Source organism: Haliotis asinina, chromosome 13 (assembly GCF_037392515.1).
Source record: "Haliotis asinina isolate JCU_RB_2024 chromosome 13, JCU_Hal_asi_v2, whole genome shotgun sequence".
NCBI lineage: Eukaryota > Metazoa > Mollusca > Gastropoda > Lepetellida > Haliotidae > Haliotis > Haliotis asinina.
The window spans coordinates 23,440,142-23,460,678 of NC_090292.1; the positions used below are offsets into that span (position 1 = coordinate 23,440,142).

General features: G+C 39.1%; 1 protein-coding gene across 1 annotated transcript in view; it reads right to left on the reverse strand.

Annotated features, from left to right (window-relative positions):
• Window positions 1-9,109: 9,109 nt before the first annotated feature.
• The window catches only part of LOC137259441 (serine/threonine-protein phosphatase 6 regulatory ankyrin repeat subunit B-like), a 47,483-nt gene continuing 36,055 nt past the window's right edge, over window positions 9,110-20,537 (reverse strand). Inside the window, exon 5 of the mRNA XM_067797097.1 lies at window positions 9,110-9,255. Within this exon, the coding sequence (XP_067653198.1) occupies window positions 9,110-9,255 (146 nt within the window). The remainder of the gene's footprint in view (window positions 9,256-20,537) is intronic.

The following is a 20,537-nucleotide window of genomic DNA, read 5'->3' on the forward strand; positions in this document are numbered from 1 at the left end:
CAAATCTCCTTCTTGTGTAAACTGTTCTGGCAATCATCCTTCTTCATCCAAAGAATGTCCAACTTGGAAGGTACAATCTAAAATTTCACGCATCAAGCATGAACGTAACATATCTTTCCTTGATGCAAAGAAACTTGTTCTTGCCCAAGAATCACCAGGGCCATCATACGCTGCTGCTGTTTCCACGTCCACTCTAACTTCTAGCACAGATTCTAGAGCCATTTCGTGCAATTCCGTTGGTTGCCAGACTGACTACACTTGGACTGACTCTTCGGCTCCTACTTTACTGCCTCCACCTATCCAGATTCAACCCGGTTAGAGGACATCTGCTTCACAGACAACTCCTGTTTCCAGAGATAAGAACACTAACGGTAAATGTTAATTAATCGAAGAAAAAAACACAATCTGATCGTGTTCCTAAAGCACAGAAAAACACCACTTTTCTGTGTAACAAGTTTGGGGTGCTAGAGGACATGGACGTGTCCCCTCTTCAAAACACCCGCTCCCAGAGTCATTCTCCAAAGAAAAAAGATCGTGAGCGATCTCCCATAACTCCACCTTAAATGACCACCAATCAAGTAATACAGTGGAATTGTAGAGGTCTTAGGAATAATTTAGATGATTTACAACTCTTAATTCAAGATTTTCAACCATCGGCCATCTGTTTACAAGAGACATACTACAAAAACACTGATAAATTTGACGTAAGAGGCTATACTTCCTATAATGTTTTTTCCCCTCCTGGGCATAAAGCGACTGGAGGTTCAACCATCTTATTTAAAAATGGCATCATCCATAGTCCTGTCCATCTGAATACTCCGCTTCAAGCTGTAGCACTCCGTATAACTTTGCACATTGCATTTACATTGTGTTCACTGTACCTTCCACCATCTGCTTCTATACAACAGTCTGAACTTCAAGATCTCTATAACCAACTCCCCAAGCCCTGCATTATTACGGGTGATTTAAACGGACACAACAGCCTTTGGGCTTGTGCTCAGACGAATACTAAGGGGAAGCTCATAGAGTGAGTTAATATTTTACGTCACATCGGCAATATCTCAGCCATATCGTGACGAGAACAACTTATATCAAAATCAAGTTATATGTCTACTATAAAACCTGTCAACGACGGACAGTAAAACAACTATAATATCACAAATGGAATTAAAACTAGCATGGAAAGTTAGAAATAACATCATCATTTGGACAATACACTATAAAATCAGGCTATAGATCGCCAACAACTGAAGGTAGATCACCATACTAGGACCATGGGGACTTACAGTACCTTTGCTACCTGCATGGACCCTAGTTGGATTTACACCATCCCTTCAACCGCTGGCGAGTGTACAATATGCTAGCCACAATTAAAACAACAGGAATACTACGATTAAAAACAGTGGTAGACTTAAATTTACTATCAATGTTTTTGGACTTACGTACCCTCTCAGGAGGACAATAATTTTACAATACTTCAACCCCCTTTGAGGGTACAGCCACTAACAATTCTAGTTACTAATCCAAACTACCAATTATTAAAATACATCTTTTTACAGAAACATATTGCTCAAAGTTCAGTCAAACAATCAATTTCTTTTAAAAAACCAAGAATTAAATGAAAACTAACGCTGCTAAAAAGATCCTTCATTGTTGTAACTGTAAAATACATATCCCTTGTGATGGAAAATTCAACACAGTCAAGCAGAATATGCTTGACTGTAACTCTCTCATCACAAGGGATACAGAAAGGAGGATCCTCACCTTTTAACAGGTACGCATGAGTATATCGAGTGTGTCCAATACGACATCGTCGTAGAATAACCTCTTCAAATCTGGACTGACAACCCAAGTGGGTATAACCAATGTAAGGTTTTATATCATGTAATTTATTCATACCCACTTGGGTGTCCCACTTCTTCTGCATCAGATCACGGATATAACATCTAATCGTGGCTTTGTAATCACTGTAAGGAATAAGCAGTGATGTCACAGATTTGTTGAGTGCTGCTTTAGCAGCAAGGTCAGCCAATGTGTTACCAGAGATCCCTACATGACTGGGTAACCAACAGAAGACGATGTCGTATTGGCCAGTAACAAGATCATTATACAATTCAATAATTTCTATTAAAAGTGGATGTTTACAAGAAATATTTTTAATAGCCTGAAGGCAAGAAAGAGAGTCGGAATAAATTATATATTGTTTGCGTTTTGGGTGTCTTTGAATATATTTAAGGGCTGTTAATATGGCGTTAGCCTCTGCGGTAAAAATAGAACTATTATCGGGTAATCTAGAAGATATTGTTCTGGATCCAATGACAGTGGCACAAGCTACTGCGCCGCCGTCCTTGGATCCATCCGTAAATTAGGATTTATAACTGCTATATTTATGTTTCAATTGATTATATTCTTGTTTATACTGTAATTCATTAGTTTCTGATTTTTTAAACCTCGTCAATGTTAGGTCCACTGCGGGCCTAACCAACTGCCAAGGAGGAGAAGAAAGAAGACGGGAAGGAGCCACACCCTCCAGCTCAACGCCGGCAGCAGCAAGAAATGGTTTAATTCTTAAACCAAGAGGCGGTACAAGCGAAGATTTCATATTGTATAAGTCCTCACACAGAGGACTGAAAACACAGCTACATGCAGGGTCTGACCCACTGGAATATAATTTTGTTACATACTGCAAAGCCAATTTGATACGTCGCTGCTCAAGAGATGGCTCATCGACCTCAACGTACATGATGTCAACAGGTGAAGTTCGAAATGAGCCAAGACAAAGTCTTAGACCTTGATGGTGAACAGAATCTAAAAGTTTCAGGTTGCTTTTACAGGCTCCACCGTATACAATGGAGCCATAATCAAGTTTTGACCGGATCAGTGATCGACAAAGCCGCAGGAGGGTAGCTTGGTCCCCTCCCCATTCAGAATTTGAAACGACTTTCAACAAGTCAAGTGCCTTCAGGCATTTAGTTTTGAGGGATTTGATATGTGGTAGAAACGTCAAATGCGAGTCAAAAATTAATCCCAAGAACTTGGCCTCCTTCACAACTTTGATGGGAGTGCCATCTAGAGATAGTTCAGGGTCCTTATGTGGCTTATATATTCTGCAAAAATGTATACAATTAGTTTTGGACTTCGAAAATTTGAAGCCGTTTTCAAGACACCATTTATTTATTTTGTTTAAACACAACTGCAGTTGCCGTTCAATAGCATGCATATTTTTACCTCGGCAAGAAATATTAAAATCATCCACGAAAAGCGATCCATCAATTGAATCGTTTAAAACTTTTGATAAACTGTTGATCTTGATGCTAAAAAGAGTGACAGACAAAATACTGCCTTGTGGAACACCCTGATCCTGATTGTAATGATCAGACAAGGCAGAACCCACACGGACCTGGAATTGTCTGTCGTTTAAAAAGTTGGCAATAAATTGAGGCAAACGACCTCGCAAACCAAAGTCATGCAAATCCTTCAAAATACCATGTTTCCAGGCTGCGTCACACGCCTCCTCAAGACCAAAAAAGACAGACACAGCACGCTGCCCATTAATTAGTGCGTCCTCAACAAATGACTCCAGTCGCACTAAGTGATCGACAGTACTTCTGTTTTTACGGAAACCACACTGTATATCTGTGATAAGATCATTTGTCTCCAAGTACCAAACAAGTCGATTATTTATCATGCGTTCCATGGTCTTGCAAACACAGCTAGCTAGTGAAATAGGTCGATAATTGGACGGATCCGTATGATCACGTCCAGGTTTAGGTATTGGTACTACTATGGCGCCACTTCTACCCGATGTCCAAATATCATCAAAAATATTGAGAAGCGTTTCTAGGCAGGATTCTGGTAAGTGCTTCAGGAGTTGTCAATGTATGTTATCAGCTCCTGTAGCAGCGTCATGAGCTTGATCAAGAGCAGTATGGAGTTCATGAATAGAAAACGTTTCACCACAATCTTCCCCACTATCAGAATTGAAATTAATAGTTTTCTTTTCTTGTTGTTTTTGATATTGCTGGAATTTAGGTACATAATTTGAAGAGGAAGAGTGTCCAGCAAGGGTTTCACCCAGTTTATTAGCAATATCTGATTTATCAGCAAGCAACTGATCTCCATGTTTAAGATGATGGACAGTAGATTTAGTACCTTTACCTTTGATTTTCTGGACCATATTCCACACCTTGGACATTGGTGTCCGAGAATTTATTTTGGATACATAACTTTGCCAAGACTGGCGTCTGCCCCGTCCAAAAGCACGCCGTGCTTTAGCATTTAAAATTTTAAATTTATTTAAATTATGCTCCATAGGATGGCGACGGAAATAATGTTCTGCTTTTTTCCTTGCCTTCCTAGCTTGCTTGCATTCATCGTTGAACCATGGTTTTCTTATGTGTGGAACTGCAGCGGACTTTGGTATACACTCATCAGCTATGGAAGTCAGTTCATCAGAAAAGCATTTGATAGCATCAGGAACGTCAATAAAACGTTCGGGTTTAAGTTTTTCAGCACACAGTGTTTCATATAAAGCCCAGTTAGCCTTTTTAAAATTCCGCCTTGATGAGGAACATCAGATGGAGTTACAGCTTTTAATATAGTAGGAAAATGGTCACTTCCACACAGGTCATTGTGGACTGACCATTCGAATTCATTTAATAGTTCGGAATTTGTCAATGACAAGTCGAGAGCAGAATAAGTCCCTGTACCAGGGTGTAAATATGTGTTGGAACCATCATTATAAATACATAAATCATTGTCGGAACAAAAGTCCTCCAACAATTTACCTTTAGTGTTTGTAGTTACACTACCCCAGAGTGGGTTGTGCCCATTTAAATCTCCCATTATAATACAGGGCTTCGGGAGCTGGTCATATAGAGCTTGGAGATCGGTTTTAGCAAACGTCGAAGACGGCGAAATATAAAGAGAGCATAGCGTAAATGCTACATGTAAAGTAATTCTCACAGCAACAGCCTGCATATTAGTATTAAGTGAAACAAGGCTTTGAATAAAGTTTTGTCTGACTAGAATGGATGATCCTCCAGTGGCCCTATCACCCGGGGGTGAAAAAGAATGATATGCATTAAAATGACGAAGGTCAAATGTATCTGTTTGTTTTAAATATGTCTCTTGGAGACATATCGCTGAAGGTGTAAAATCTTGGACTAATAGCTGTAATTCATGTAAATTAGTCCTCAATCCTCTGCAGTTCCACTGTACAATATTATTGGAATAAACTATCTTTTAGGGGGATTTATGGGGGATCTACCCCGCACTCTTTTGGAGGGCGACAAGCTATGTGCCCTAGAATGGACGTTTTCAGAAACGTCCATGTCTTCAAGTGACCCATATTTATTAAACAACTGAATCTTGTTTTGTGACCCTTTCGGGGCTCTGCCACTTAGTTTTTTCAAAGGATCTGGCCTTTTAGGTTTAGTTTTAACGGTTTCCGAAGATTTTGGAGTTGACTGAGAAGATGCCTCATGATCAGATGATGCTACTGATTGGATTTGGGACGAATGTGACTCTGGCGTTTGGGTAGATATTGTAGGTGAAGTAATCAGAGGAGCTTCTGAAGTAATCCACGTCAAGTCAGTTTGACAGCTTGTGGTTGATTTTGTAATCCTTGCTTCTGACGTTGTTTTAGTTATAGAAGCATAGCTTTCTTTAGGTTCAGAACTTTGGACCAGTTTTTTGGCATCTGCAAAACTAATGTTTCGGGTGAATTTTAGTTTGTTGATCTCCATGTGAAACTTCCAGACAGGACATTGTTTAGAAAAGGATGAATGGGCACCAGTGCAGTTTGTACATTTCTTAACGTTACTGTCACAATCTTCTGTTGTATGTGTCTTTTCACCACAGTGAGCACAAACAACAGACAATGTGCAGTTATTAACCCCATGGCCGAACTTTTGGCATTTGAAACATCGAAGAGGGTTTGGAATGTACATTTCAACCTGGATGTTACAGTATCCTGCTTTCAGTGATTTTGGAACATTTGGAGAAGAGAAAGAAAACAAATATGTGTTTGTGTTGACAGTAGCATCATTTCTACGGGTTGTAAAACGTTTGACAAAAAGGACACCTTGCTCCTTCATCTCTGAGGCGATGTCAAGTTCTGACATGTCAGCAAACAAACGTTCACGGTCCCTGACAATTCCTTTGCTCGTGTTAAGTGTTTTGTGAGCCGAGATCGTAACTGGAATGCCGACAAAAGATTTTATGCTCATAAGATTGGTGGCTTGCTGTCTTTTTGCACACTCAACCAGAAGGGCACCGGAACGTAATCGCCTAATGTTTTTAACATCACCAGCGATGCCTTGTATACCTTTAGCTACGGCAAAAGGATTCAACTTTAAAGGGGTCTTGTCAATAGTCTCAACAAGAAGAAAACGTGGCCAGTAATCAATTGAGTTGGGCAGTCTGTGGTCAGTTTCAACAGGATCAGTATCAAGTTGACGTTTGCTCTTTTTTTGAGGGGTTTCGTGAGCCATGTTTAGTTAGTTAGATTTCATCATCTGAGCTCCCCACCCACCACGGAGTATCACAAGGACAGTGCTAAACGCAAGTGGGTCTCCGACTTGCAGCACCAAGGATACTCAGATGATATACTCCAGCGGAAGGATTATGAATAACTAATCCACCATATTGGCCCATGAGCCACCGCCTTCTGGGCATAAGACTCTAGGCAAAATTCAAGTACAAATTATCATATTGCAAAATCCAAATAATGTCACTGTAATAATAAGGCCAAGTCCGAAAATCAAACAATTCCAATTAAAATTTGTGCATTAACATATATATAGTCCATACACAGGGCTTGGCATGACCAGCCGATTGGTTGAACCGGGCCCATTCAACCACCCGTCTAGGTGAAGTAAGGGTCGAAGGGGTATGTTGGGCAAAGGGAACACGATTACAGGCCCCCAGTGCCCTCAACCCCCAGACTCCCGTCCTCCACCGACACAGGGCCGCAACCCACGGCAAACGGGTTGGTGGACCAAATATCCCCCCGGGTCCACAACGGGGGTGTCGGCGAGCTCTTGGCGTTACCCAGCACCCACCACGAGGAGGTGGCTCGCCACGGGTGCCGAAGCTCATAGAAGATTTCATTTCTAATAATAGCTTATGTATACTTAATGATGGCTCAAACACCTATTTACATCCAGGCACAGGAACTTACTCTGCTATTGATTTAGCAATTACAGATGCAGCATTATTAAACGAATTTGAATGGTCTGTCCACGAGGATCTCTGTGGAAGTGACCACTTCCCCACTATTGTGAAAACTGTGACTCCTTCAGATGTTCCTCCTACTACAAGATGGAACTTTTCCAAGGCCAACTGGTCTTTACTTCAACTGCTTGCTTCTAGTACATTTAAACCTGATCTATTTCTTGACATCGCCGACCCTGTACAATTATTTTCAGATGAACTGAAGAAGATAGCAAATGAATGTATTCCTACGTCCTCCACAAATCAACACATTCGACAACCATGGTTTAATGATACCTGCAAACAAACCAGAAAGGCACGGAGAAAAGCTGAGCATTATTTCCGTCGCCATCCAATGGTCCATAACTTGAACAAATTGAAAATTTTAAATGCAAAAGCACGGCGTACCTTTAGGCAAAATAAACGCCAATCTTGGCGAACCTATGTCTCTAAAATCAATGCACGTACACCAATTTCTAAAGTATGGAATATGATCCAGAGGATCAAGGGTAAGGGCTCTAGATCTAGCATTCACAATCTTAAAGACGAAAACCAGTTGCTGACAAATAAATCCGATATTGCTAATAAACTTGGTGAAACACTGGCGAAACATTCTTCTTCATCAAACTATGTACCTCAATTTCAAAAGTATCAAAATCAGCAGGAAACCTATTAATTTTACTTCCGATAATGGTGAAGATTATAATGAAGTATTGTCGATTAATTAACTCCATACTGCTCTTGACCAGGCTCACGATACTGCTTCAGAAGCTGATAACATACATTGTCAACTCCTGAAGCATTTACCAGAATCATCTTTAGAGACGCTTCTTCATATTTTCGATGGTATTTGGACGTCTGGAAATTTCCTTCATCATGGCGTGATGCTATAATTGTGCCCATTCCTAAGCCTGGACGTGATCACACTGATCCTTCCAATTATAGGCCGATTTCATTAACTAGCTGCGTTTGCAAGACCATGGAACGCATGATAAATAATCGACTTGTTTGGTACTTGGAAACGAATAACTTAATAACAGATATTCAATGTGGTTTCCGTAAAAACAGAAGTACTATTGATCATTTATGCGTTTAGAATCGTTTGTGAAGAATGCCATCATTAATAAGCAACATGCAGTGTCAGTATTTTTCGATTTAGAAAAAGCATACGACACAACCTGGAAACATGGGGTTTTAAGAGACTTACATGACTTTGGATTGCGAGGCCGCTTGCCCCAATTTATATCCAACTTTCTAAATGACAGGCTATTTCAAGTCCGCGTGGGTTCTACCCTGTCTGATCATTACAATCAGGATCAGGGCAGCATTTTGTCTGTCACTTTATTTAGTATTTAAATAAATAGTCTTTCAAAAGTGTTAACAGATTCAATCAACGGTTCCCTTTTCGTGGATGACTTTAATATTTCCTGTCGTGGCACAAACATGCGAACCATTGGGAGACAGTTGCAAATCTGTCTCAACAAAATTCATAAGTGGTGCCTTGAGAACGGGTTTAAATTTTCTCAATCTAAAACCAACTGCATTCACTTCTGCAGAAAATACAAACCTCATAAAGACCCTGACTTATCTTTGAATGGTGCACCCATCAAAGTTGTCAAGGAAGCTAAGTTCCTTGGTCTCATCTTTGACTCACACTTAACCTTTCTGCCACATCTTAAATACCATTGTCTATGGTGGAGCAACCTCAAAATACTTGATTCTATCCATCACGAAGGTCTAAGGCTTTGTCTTGGATCATTCCAAACTTCTCCTGTTGACCATCTATACATTGAAGGAGAAGAACCTTCTCTTGACCACCGTCGTATTAAACTATCTTTACAGTATCTCGCTAAACTGTCTTCAAATAAGTCCAACCCTGCATATAACTGTGTCTTCAATCCCGTGTACGGGGATTTGTACAATAAGAAATCTTCTCTTGCTCCACCTCTTGGGCTAAGAGTGAAACCTTTACTTTCTGCTGCTGGCCTTGAACTAGAAAATGTAGCTCCTTCTCGCTTGTTTTCTTCTCCTCCGTGGCAGCTGCTTAGACCACAAGTTGACCTTACATTAAGTAAATATAAAAAAGCAGAAACGAATGAATTACAATATAAACAAGAATATAATCAATTAAAACATAAATATAGCAATTATAAATCCTTATTTACAGATGAGTCCAAGGATGGTGGTGCAGTAGCTTGTGCCACTGTCATTGGATCCAGAACAATATCTTCTAGATTACCAAATAACGGTTCCATTTTCACAGCAGAAGCACATGCCATATTAACAGCCCTAAACTATATCAAAAAACACCCTAAGTATAAACAATATATCATTTATTCAGACTCTCTTTCATGCCTCCAGGCTAATAAAAATGTATCTTCTCAACATCCACTTTTAGCTGACATCGTTGACTTGTATAATGATCTTGCTACTGGCCAATGCGACATCGTCGTCTGTTGGTTATCCAGTCATGTTGGAATCTCTGGTAACACAATGGCCGATCTTGCTGCCAAGGCCGCTCTCGACAAATCTGTGACACCGCTTCTGTTCCCTTATTCTGATTATAAAGCCGTTATAAGATCATATATCCGAGATCTAATGCAAAAGAAGTGGGACACCCAAGTAGGTATCAATAAATTACATGGTATAAAGCCCTGTATCGGTTATACCTACTTGGGTTGTCAGTCCAGATTTGACGAGGTTATTATGCGACGATGTCGCATTGGCCATACGCGATATACTCACGAATACTTGTTAACTCATTAAGCCCTGGAGCCGCTCCACTGCCCAACACCTGGCACCCATCGCTGACTGCCTGATTGCTGCGACGAGAGGCTAATTAGTGCTAATCATGCCTGATTTCCCTGGCAGGTCTCGCATATGACAGGAGACTGTCTAGTCTCACAAACAAGTACTGATTATTTAATTGTGTCGTAAAGATGTAAATGGGAAAGAGGCCGATGTGAATACATATATTACAGCATTTCATGTAATTTATTACCTGAGTCTCTCATACCCCTTTGCCAGTGTGTGCTGTATTTTTATCAACACCTACGCGGTCTTTGTACGTACGAGATGAACAAATATACAAATTCCTCTTGTTTCTCTCATCATATGGACTGAATGATGATATATTATTTATAATAGAGTTTAAAAGAGGGGGGCTTGCATTATAATCGTCTATATTTTTTGCCAATACATTGCTCGTGCTTACTGACTATTTCAAGGAAAGTATCAATAGGTGTGTAAGTAACATGGAACATATAGAGATTTATAGTTTGTCACTTTGTTCATCTGAACTTAACGCTGCAAACATACATCACCATTCATACACATACATACTGCATGATACATTTATCATTACTCGATGCTAAACAAAGCTTCCCGTCACGTGAAGGGATAAAATATCCCGAATGTAACGCATTATATCTCAGTTACTCATTATATTGGCTGATACTTTGACCAATCGTATCGTGAGAACCTGTCACATAGGAAGGGCAAGGTGATGGGGCGTGGCCTAAATTTCTGAAGAGCACGTTTGGACACTCAAAGTGATAGGGTAGAGATTGGTTATTGGCTTTATCGTTGACCAATGGCTATGTTGTGTTTCAGCTGTATCAACTATCATGCAACAATTTGTGTATTGTAAACATAACATCAGTTACTGTAATGATGTATGAATGTATATATGCACATATATAAGACAAAGGGTCATGGGATGGGCGTCATTAAAGTTCCCGAATAGGACGTTTTGTATCTTAACTGTTCAATGTAGTCCCTGATTTGTTATCTATGACCAATCGTATCATGAGATACCTGTCGCATTGGAAATGACAGGTGATGGGGCGTGGGCTAAATTTCTGAAGAGTACGTTCGGTCACTAGACAACTTGGATACAGATTGACTATTGGTTAGATCGTTGACCAATCGATATGCTAGATTTCGGCTTCATCACCTCTAGCTATCATGAAAAACTTTGTGTATCGTGAACATACATAATCGTAAGGATGCCTGAAATGTACACGCAGGACTAACAAATACTTTGACGAGTTTATTTTTTTCTAAGCGTTCAAAGCGCTACAGTCCGATTATTTTTACCCCGGATAACCCAATCCAATCATTGAGTAGAGATAGTATTTATTTGCGTATACTTTTTGCGCACACTACTTGTACATCAAACATAATGGCTTGCTGAACATTTCAATATAATCTGTACATTGTTATGAATAAATATCATAATTCAAGTACATGTATTATAGAATTCAAAAAAGTAAAACGATACTGATTTATTGTGATGTATACACTTGCAGTTGAATCTCCCCAAATATTTATGAAGATGGGCATACTTATATTTGTTTTGAAAGCAAACGAGGTTCAGAAGATTGACAATGGGCGTGACTCCACAAAACAGGTTGTCCAATGATGTAAGAGCGCATAAGTTTGTTTTACACTTGTCACAGGACAAAAGTTTACCTGGACATGCATTCGACTAGAGGCTGTTATTTTGAGGTTGAAAGAGGTGTTCATATATTTAGTGTTGTCTGATTGAATGATTATACGCATCAGTTCCGTAACTGATATATTCTCTTCCTTTTATTGACGATGGATCTGATACACGTGACCATTACACAGGATAAGATAATTACAGAGATCAAATACAAACGTTTCTTACACAATGCTTATGTAAATTGCATTGAAAAATCACATTTCAAATAAGCATGAAACAGCTTGAACAAAATACCCCAGTTACCTTTGTATGGTTTATGTGTACTATATATGTATATTATGAGTAGATGCAAGAGTTATCACTTCATATTCGATTATGTATTATTGTCAACTTTAAAAATCAATAGTCGCAAATGAATTAGGTCTAAATTAGTAGCTTGGTTTATTTCAAATCTACACGAACATGAGTGTAATATAATATTGCTATTTATGTCTACGATTCATTATATGAACTATTTCAATGAATGAATGAATTATTTAATTTAGAAGAAGGTTTTGTAACCTTGTCACCGTTAATTCAATCAATGTGCAAACATAGTATCTTAGTATTCACTCCCAATGACGAGTAACAAACACGTACCTCCTGAAACAACATCTGATAATCCCTTTTCTCGCAGACATGTGTTCATTTGCCTGTATAAGCCCCCGACATTGCAAGCAATTGTTATCAAAACACATTAATAGTTCTTCTGATTAACACAGAAAGTAATCTCTCTCGTAAGAAAGGCTAATCTTTGATCATTACTGCTAAATGGATTGAAATTATAGGTAATGTACGAATATAAAATGTAAAACCCCCAATATGCGGCTCTCGCTGAATAAGAGGTGCTTTTTATTACCCCCACTACGCGGCTCTCGCTGTGAGAAGCTAATTAATTTGCCGCATATATGCGGCTCTCGGCCTTAATGAGTTAAAAGGTGAGGATCCTCCGTTTTGTATCCCTTGTGATGAAAGAATCACGGTCAAGCATGTCCTGCTTGACTGTGTTGATTTTGCCATCACAAGGGACAAATATTTCAATGTGAAAACTATAAAGGATTTTTTTTATAATGTTAATCATCATTTAATAATTGAATTTTTAAAGGAAATAGAATTGCTACATAAATTCTGAATATGTATTGTACATAGATAATATGTATTTTAATCATGGTATTGTCAAATAGCATCTGCGATCGTTAGTGGCTGTACCCTCAAAGGGGGTTGAAGTAGTGCAAAATTATTGTCCTCCCGAGAGGAGTCAATTTCAAAAAATTCAAAAATTTCAAAGTCAATTTTGCCCAGCCATACTTTTTAGTCGTAGTATTTTTGTTCTTTTAACTTCTGGCTAAATCTTCATATCATCGCCAGTGGCTGTAGGGATGGTGTAAATCCAACCAGGATCCATGCAGGTAGCGAAGGCACTGTAAGTCCCCATGGACCCTCGCATAGTGATCTACATTCAGCTGCTGGTGACGTATATAGCTCGTGTTTTACCTTGTCTTGTCCCAATAGTTATATCAGTTTTACCGTTCCACACTAGTGTTACCCGCAACTGTGATATTCTAGTCGTTTTACTGTCCTTTGATGACAGATTTTTATCATATAGCCATATCCCATTTCAATTTCAAATCTGTTCTCGTCACGATATGGCTGAAATATTGCCGATGTGACGTTAAATACTAACTCACTCTCTCACTATTTTTACAGCTGAAGCTAACGCCATACTAACAGCTCTTAAATATATTGAAAGACACCCTAAACATAAACAGTATATAATCTTTTCAGACTCTCTTTCTTGCCTTCAGGCTATTAAAAATATTTCTTGTAAACATCCACTTTTAATAGAAATTATTGAATTGTATAATAAACTTGCTACTGGCCAATGCGACATCGTATTCTGTTGGTTACCCAGCCACGTTGGCATTTCTGGTAACGCAATGGCCGATCTTGCTGCGAAGGTAGCACTCAACAAATCGGTGACACCACTTCTCGTTCCATACACTGATTACAAAGCTTGCATTAGAACTTATATCCGCGATCTGATGCAGAAGAATTGAGACGCCCATGTAGGTACAAATAAATTACATGAAATAAAACCGTATATTGGTTACACCTACTTGGGTTGTCAGTCCAGATTTGAAGAGGTTATTTTAAGACGATGTCTCATTGGCCATACTAGATATACTCATGCATACCTTTTGAAAGGTGAGGATCCTCCATTTTGTATCCCTTGTGATGAGAGAGTTACGGTCAAGCATATCCTGTTTGACTGTGTTGAATTCTCCATCACAAGGGATAAGTATTTTACAGTTAAAACCATTAAGGATCTTTTTACCAGCGTTAGGTCTCATTTAATTATTGATTTTTTAAAAGAAATTTTTGGTTGAATTTTGAAATTATGTTGTGTAAATAGATGTATTTTATTTATTGGAAGTTTGGATTGGTAACTTGAATTGTTGGTGGCTGTACCCTCAAATGGGGTTGAAGTATTGTAAAATTATTGTCCTCCTGAGAGGGTACACGTAAGTCCAAAAACATTCACAGTCAATTTAAACTTTCCACTGTTCTTAGTCGTAGTATATGTGTATTTTTAATTTTTGGCTAGATGTGTCTAAATTGCTAACAGCTGAGGGGATGATGTAAACCCAGCTAGGGTCCATGCAGGTAGCAAAGGCACTGTAAGTCCCCATGCTCCCTAGTATGGTTATCTACCTTCAGTTGCTGGCAATCTATAGCCTGGTTTTATATTGTATTTTCTGAATAGTTATATTATTTTTAACTTTCCACACTAGTTTTAATCTCATTTGTGACATTCTAGTTGTCCTTCGCTGACAGGTTTTTATACTATATATGTATTTCATTTCAGTATTAAATGCTCTCGTCACAATATAGTTGAGACATTGTCGATGTGACGTTAAATATTAACTCACTCACTCACTCAGTTATATCACTAAAACACTCAGGTCCAAGTTTTGATTCACACATAGTTTGATTTAAAGACCAGTTAGCCTTTTAAAAGTTCCATCTCATAAACGATGGAGAATCAGATGGAGTAATTTCTGAGAGGATAGTTGGGAAGTGGTCACTTCCTCAAAGGCCATTATGAACAGGCCAATCAAATTCATTGAGGATGTTAGAATCTGCAAGAGATAAATCTAGAGAAGAAAAAGTGCCAGTTGCAGGGTGCATATAGGTGCTTGAATCATCATTAAATATGCATAGATCATTATTTGAAATGAAATCTTCAAGTATTTTGCATTTAGTATTAGTGTTAGTACTGCCCCATAGTGGGTTGTGACCGTTTAGGTCACCCATAATAACACATGGCTTCGGGAGTTGGTCATAGAGTGATTGAAGATCAGTCTGTTGTAGTTTTGACGAAGGCGGAATATACAGAGAGCATAGTGTAAATGCTACTCCCAGAGTCAGTCGCACAGCAACAGCTTGTAGATTAGTTTTAAGTGTAACAGGCCTGTGAATAACATCCCGTCGTATAAGGATAGTGGAACCTCCAGTGGCCCTATCAGCTGCAGGGGAAAAAAATAATACGGTTCAAACTGACGTGAACTAAAGTTATCTGTCTGTTTCAGATATGTCTCTTGCAGACAGAACACTGATGGTGCTAAATCCTGGATTAACAACTGTAGATTTGTTCGTAGTCCTCTACAGTTCCACTGCACGATATGCTGAGATGGACCTATCTTTTAGGTGGATTAATAGGGGATATACCCCATACCCTTTTCGAGGGCGACAAGCTATGTGCCCTAGAATGGACGTTTTCAGACACGTCCATGTCCTCAAGGGATCCGTATCTGTTAAATAATCTGATTTTATCATCTGACCCCTTTGGGGCCCTGCCCCTTTGCGTTTTGAAAGAATCTGGTTTCGGTTTGGTTTTGCTTTTGAGAACTGATTGAACATTTCTCTTAGACAGAATCATTTGAGATGCCTGAGAAGATGTATCAGAAGCAGAAGATGGTTCTGATTGGGTTTGGGGCGTGTCAGGACGTTGGTTCCACAGTTTGTGTAGATATTACAGGCGGTAACATCGTAGGAGATTCGGTTTTAAGCCAAGTCAAGTTCGTTTGACAGCTATCAGATGACATGGTTACTGTGGGGGGTTTATCCGAGGTTGTTTTTGCAATGGAAGCATATACGTTTCCTTAATCTCAGAACCTAAGACAATCTTTTTTGCATCAGAGAAACTAATGTTTTGAGTACATTTGATCTTGTTGATCTCCATATGCTGTTTCCAAACTAGACAAGCTTTGGAAAAAAGATGAGTGAGCACCCGAGAAGTTGTTACATTTCATAAAGGTACTCTCGCAATCTTCTGTTGTATGTGTCTTCTCACTACAGTGAGCACATACAACTGACAATGTACAAGTACTAACACCATGACCAAATTTCTGGCATTTGAAACACCTCAAAGGATTTGGTATGTATGTGTCAACGGTCATTTTACAATATCCTGCCTTTATTGATCTGGGAGCATTAGGAGAAGGGAAAAAACCGGTAAGCATACGTCTGAACGGTTTCGTGGTTTTTTGGGTGATGTAAAACGCTTGACGTAAATGACTCCTTGGTCTTTCATTTCCGAAACAATATCAAGTTCGGACATGTCAGCGATCAATCGTGTGTTATCTTTAGTCTCCATTTCTGAAAAAAGTGGCCAGTAGTCAATTGATTTTGGATGAGTGTGGTCATCATGATCAGGGTCAGTGTCGAGAGGACGTTTTGTTTTCTTTACGGGAGTTTCGTAATCCATGTTTAGTGTTTTAAGATTCATCATCCGAGCTCCCCACCCTCCAAGGAGTATCATGAAGACAATGCTAAACGCAAGTGGGTCTCCAACTGGCAGCACCAAGGATACTCGGATGATATACTCCAGCAGAAAAACCGAAAGATTAATTCTTCCACCAGATTGGCCCATGAACCACCGCCTTCTGGGCATAAGACTCTAGGCAAGGTTCATGTAATCAAAAATCAAGTCCAATAATATTCTATGAACAAAAGGAGCCAAGACTAAAATGTAAACAATTCCAAATAAAATTCTGTGCAATGACATAAAATCCATGTACAGGGCTTGGCATGACCAGCCAATTGGTTGAACCGGGCCCATTCAACCATTCGTCTAGGTGAAGACAGGGCCGAAGTGGTGTGCTGAGCAATAGGAACACTGGTCCTGCTCCCATTGCCCTCAACCACCAGGATCCCCTCCTCCACCAACACAGGGCAAACGGGTTGGTGGACCAAATATCCCCCAGGGTCCACTACGGGGGTGTCGGCGAGCTCTTAGCATTACACAGCACCCACCACGAGGAGATGGCTCGCCACGGGTCCCAAAATCGGACGATAATTAGATGGATCCGTATGATCACGTCCAGGTTTAGGTATAGGTGTCACGCCATGAAGGAGGAAGGTTACCCTATGTAGAACTATCATCAAAATTATTTAGGAGAGTTTCCAGACAGGATTCTGGTAAATGTTTCAGGAGTTGATAATGTATGTTATCAGCTCCTGTAGCAGTGTCATGAGCTTGATCAAGAGCAGTATGGAGTTCATGAATAGAAAACGTTTCATTATAATCTTCCCCATTATCAGAATTGAAATTAATAGTTGTTTTTGATATTGCTGAAATTTAGGTATATAATTAGAAGAGGAAGAATGTTTAGCGAGAGTTTCACCCAGTGTGTTCACAATATCTGATTTATCAGTAAGTAATTGCTCTCCATATTTAAGATGATGGACAGAAGATTTAGTACCTTTACCTTTAATTTTCTGGACCATATTCCATACCTTGGACATGGGTGTCCGAGAATTTATTTTCGATACATAATGTTTCCAAGATTGGCGTTTGTTCTGTTTAAAAGTACGCCGCATTTAAAGCATTTAAAGTGTTAAATTCATTTAAATCATGCACCATATGATGGCGAGGGAAATAATGTTCTGCTTTTTTCCTTGCCTCCCTTGCTTGTTAGCATTCATCGCTGAACCATGGTTTTCTTAGGTGTGGAACTACAGAGGACTTTGGTATACATTCATAAGCTATAAATTTTAGTTCATCAGAAAACCTTTTGATAGCGTCAGCAGCATCAATAAAATATTCAGGTTGAAGCCTGGCAGCACACAACGTTTCATATAAATTCCAGTTAGCCTTTTTAAAATTCCATCTTGATGGTGTTACAGATTTTAGTATAGTAGGAAAATGATCACTTCCAGAGGTCATTGTGGACTGACCATTCAAATTCATTTAGTGAGTTGGAGTCAGTTAATGACAAATCAAGACCTGTATATGTTCCTGTGCCAGGATGTAAATATGTATTTGTACCATCATTATATATACATAAATTATTATTCAAAATGAAATCCTCCAGAAGCTGACCTTTTGTATTCGTGGCTACACCACCTCAGAGTAGGTTGTGCCCATTTAGATCACCCTTGAGTGCACATGGTTTGGGCAATTGATCGTAGGGAGTTTGTAGATCAGCCTGCAAAAGAGTTGATGAAGGTGGAATCTACAATGAACATAAGTGAGCGTAATGTTCAAAGTCATTCGCACAGCAACTGCTTGAAGATTAGTTTTGAGTTTAACAGGAATGTGAATAAAATCAAGTCTTACAAGAATTGAAGATCCTCCAGTGGCTCTATCACCAGGTGGGGAAAAGCGGTGATATGCATTATATTGACGTACGTTAAAAGTATTTGTCTGCTTTAGATACGTTGCTTGCAAGCAGAATGTTGATGGTGTGAAGTCTTGGACTAACAGATGAAGCTCGTTAAGATTAGTCGTTAGGCCCCTGCAATTCCACTGAATAATATATGAAGAAACTATTTCTTGGGGGAATTTATTGGGGATCTACCCCTTGATTTCCTTGAGGGCGATAAGCTATGTGCCCTAAATTGGATGTTTTCGGACACATCTATGTCCTCTAAGGATGCAAACTTATTAAAAAGTTTGACGGTGTCATTTGAACCTTTGGAGGTTCTGCTACTTTGACAATTTTGTATGTCATTTTTGATTTTGATTTTATTTTTGGTAATATATTTCCCATTATTTTGTGATTGAGGCTTAGACATAGGCTGTGATGATGAGGACGATTGTTCTTGAGAAGATGACCGTGATTGAAATGGAGCAAGTGTTTTTGGAAGTGATTTAGCGGTCTGGGTCGACTGGTTCGGTGTGTATATTTCAGGTTTCTCTGTATCCACCCATGTCAGATCAGTTTGGCACTCCATTGATGAAGTGGATGCAGTTGCTTTGTGGCTTTGTGGTAGTCTCGTAACTGAGGCATAAGAAGCGGTCTGGTCTGTTGGGGAAAGAACAAGTTTCTTGGCATCAGCAAAACTAATATTTTGCGTGAATTTAATTTTGTTTATTTCCATTTGTTGAATCCAGATGGGACATTGTTTCGAGAAAGATGAATGTGTCCCAGAGCAGTTTGCACATTTTTAATTGCAATCCTCAGTAACATTAGTTTTCTCACTGCAATGAGCGCATGTTACCGAGTTATTACAGGTAGTGACACCGTGTCCATACTTTTGACAGTTGAAACAGTGAGTGAGTGAGTTAACATTAACGTCACATCGGCAGTATTGCAGCCATATCGTGACGAGAGCATTCTTAAAAAAGGAATCTATGTATATGATAAAAACCTGTCGACGAAGGACAGTAAAACAACTAGAATATCACAATAAGAAATAAAACTAGCGTGAAAAGTTAAAACTAATATTCCTATTCAGACAACACAATATAAAACAGGCTATATAGATCACCAACAACTGAAGGTAGATCACCATACTAGGGGCCATGGGGACTTACAGTACTTCTGCTACCTGCATGGTCCCTAGCTGGATTTACATCATCCCCTCAGTTGATGGTGATTGTAAGCAAGATTAGCCACAAATTAAAATGACATATTCTACGGCTAAGACAAAATGGAAGATCAAATCCTCTCAGGAGGACAATAATTTTACAGTGCTTTACCCCCCCCCCCCCCCCCTCCTCGAGGATACAGCCACTAACACTCTAAGTTACTAATTCAAACTTCCAAGCATAAAATATTCATCTATTTACAATTCATTTAGCAAATCTAATTCTTTTAAAAATGCAATAATTAAATGAGAGCTAACAGAATTAAAAAGATCCTTCAAAGTTCCTGAATTAAAATATTTATCCCTTGTGATGGAGTATTCAACACAGTCAAGCAGGACATGCTTGACTGTGATTCTTTCATCACAAAGGATACAAAACGGAGGATCTTCACCTTTTAATAAATACTCGTGAGTATACCTCGTATGGCCAATGCGACATCGTCGCATAATGACCTCCTCAAATCTGGACTGACAACCCAAGTAAGTATAACCGATATAAGGTTTTATTTCATGTAATTTATTTATACCCACTTGGGTGTCCCACTTCTTCTGCATCAGATCACGGATATAAGATCATATTGCAGCTTTATAATCTGAGTATGGAATAAGAAGTGGTGTCACAGATTTGCTGAGTGCTGCTTTAGCAGCAAGATCGGCCATTGTGTTACCAGAAATGCCAACGTGACTAGGTAACCAACAAAGAACAATGTCGCACTGGCCAGTAGCAAGATTATTGTACAATTCAATAATTTCTATCAAAAGTGGATGTTTAATATTTTTAATAGCCTGAAGGCAAGAGAGAGAGTCGGAATAGATTATATACTGTTTATGTTTACGGTGTCTTTGAATATATTGAAGAGCAGTTAATATGGCGTTTGCTTCTGCAGTAAAAATAGAGCTGTTATCGGGAAGTCTAGAAGATATTGTTCTCGATCCAATGACAGTGGCACAAGCTACTGCA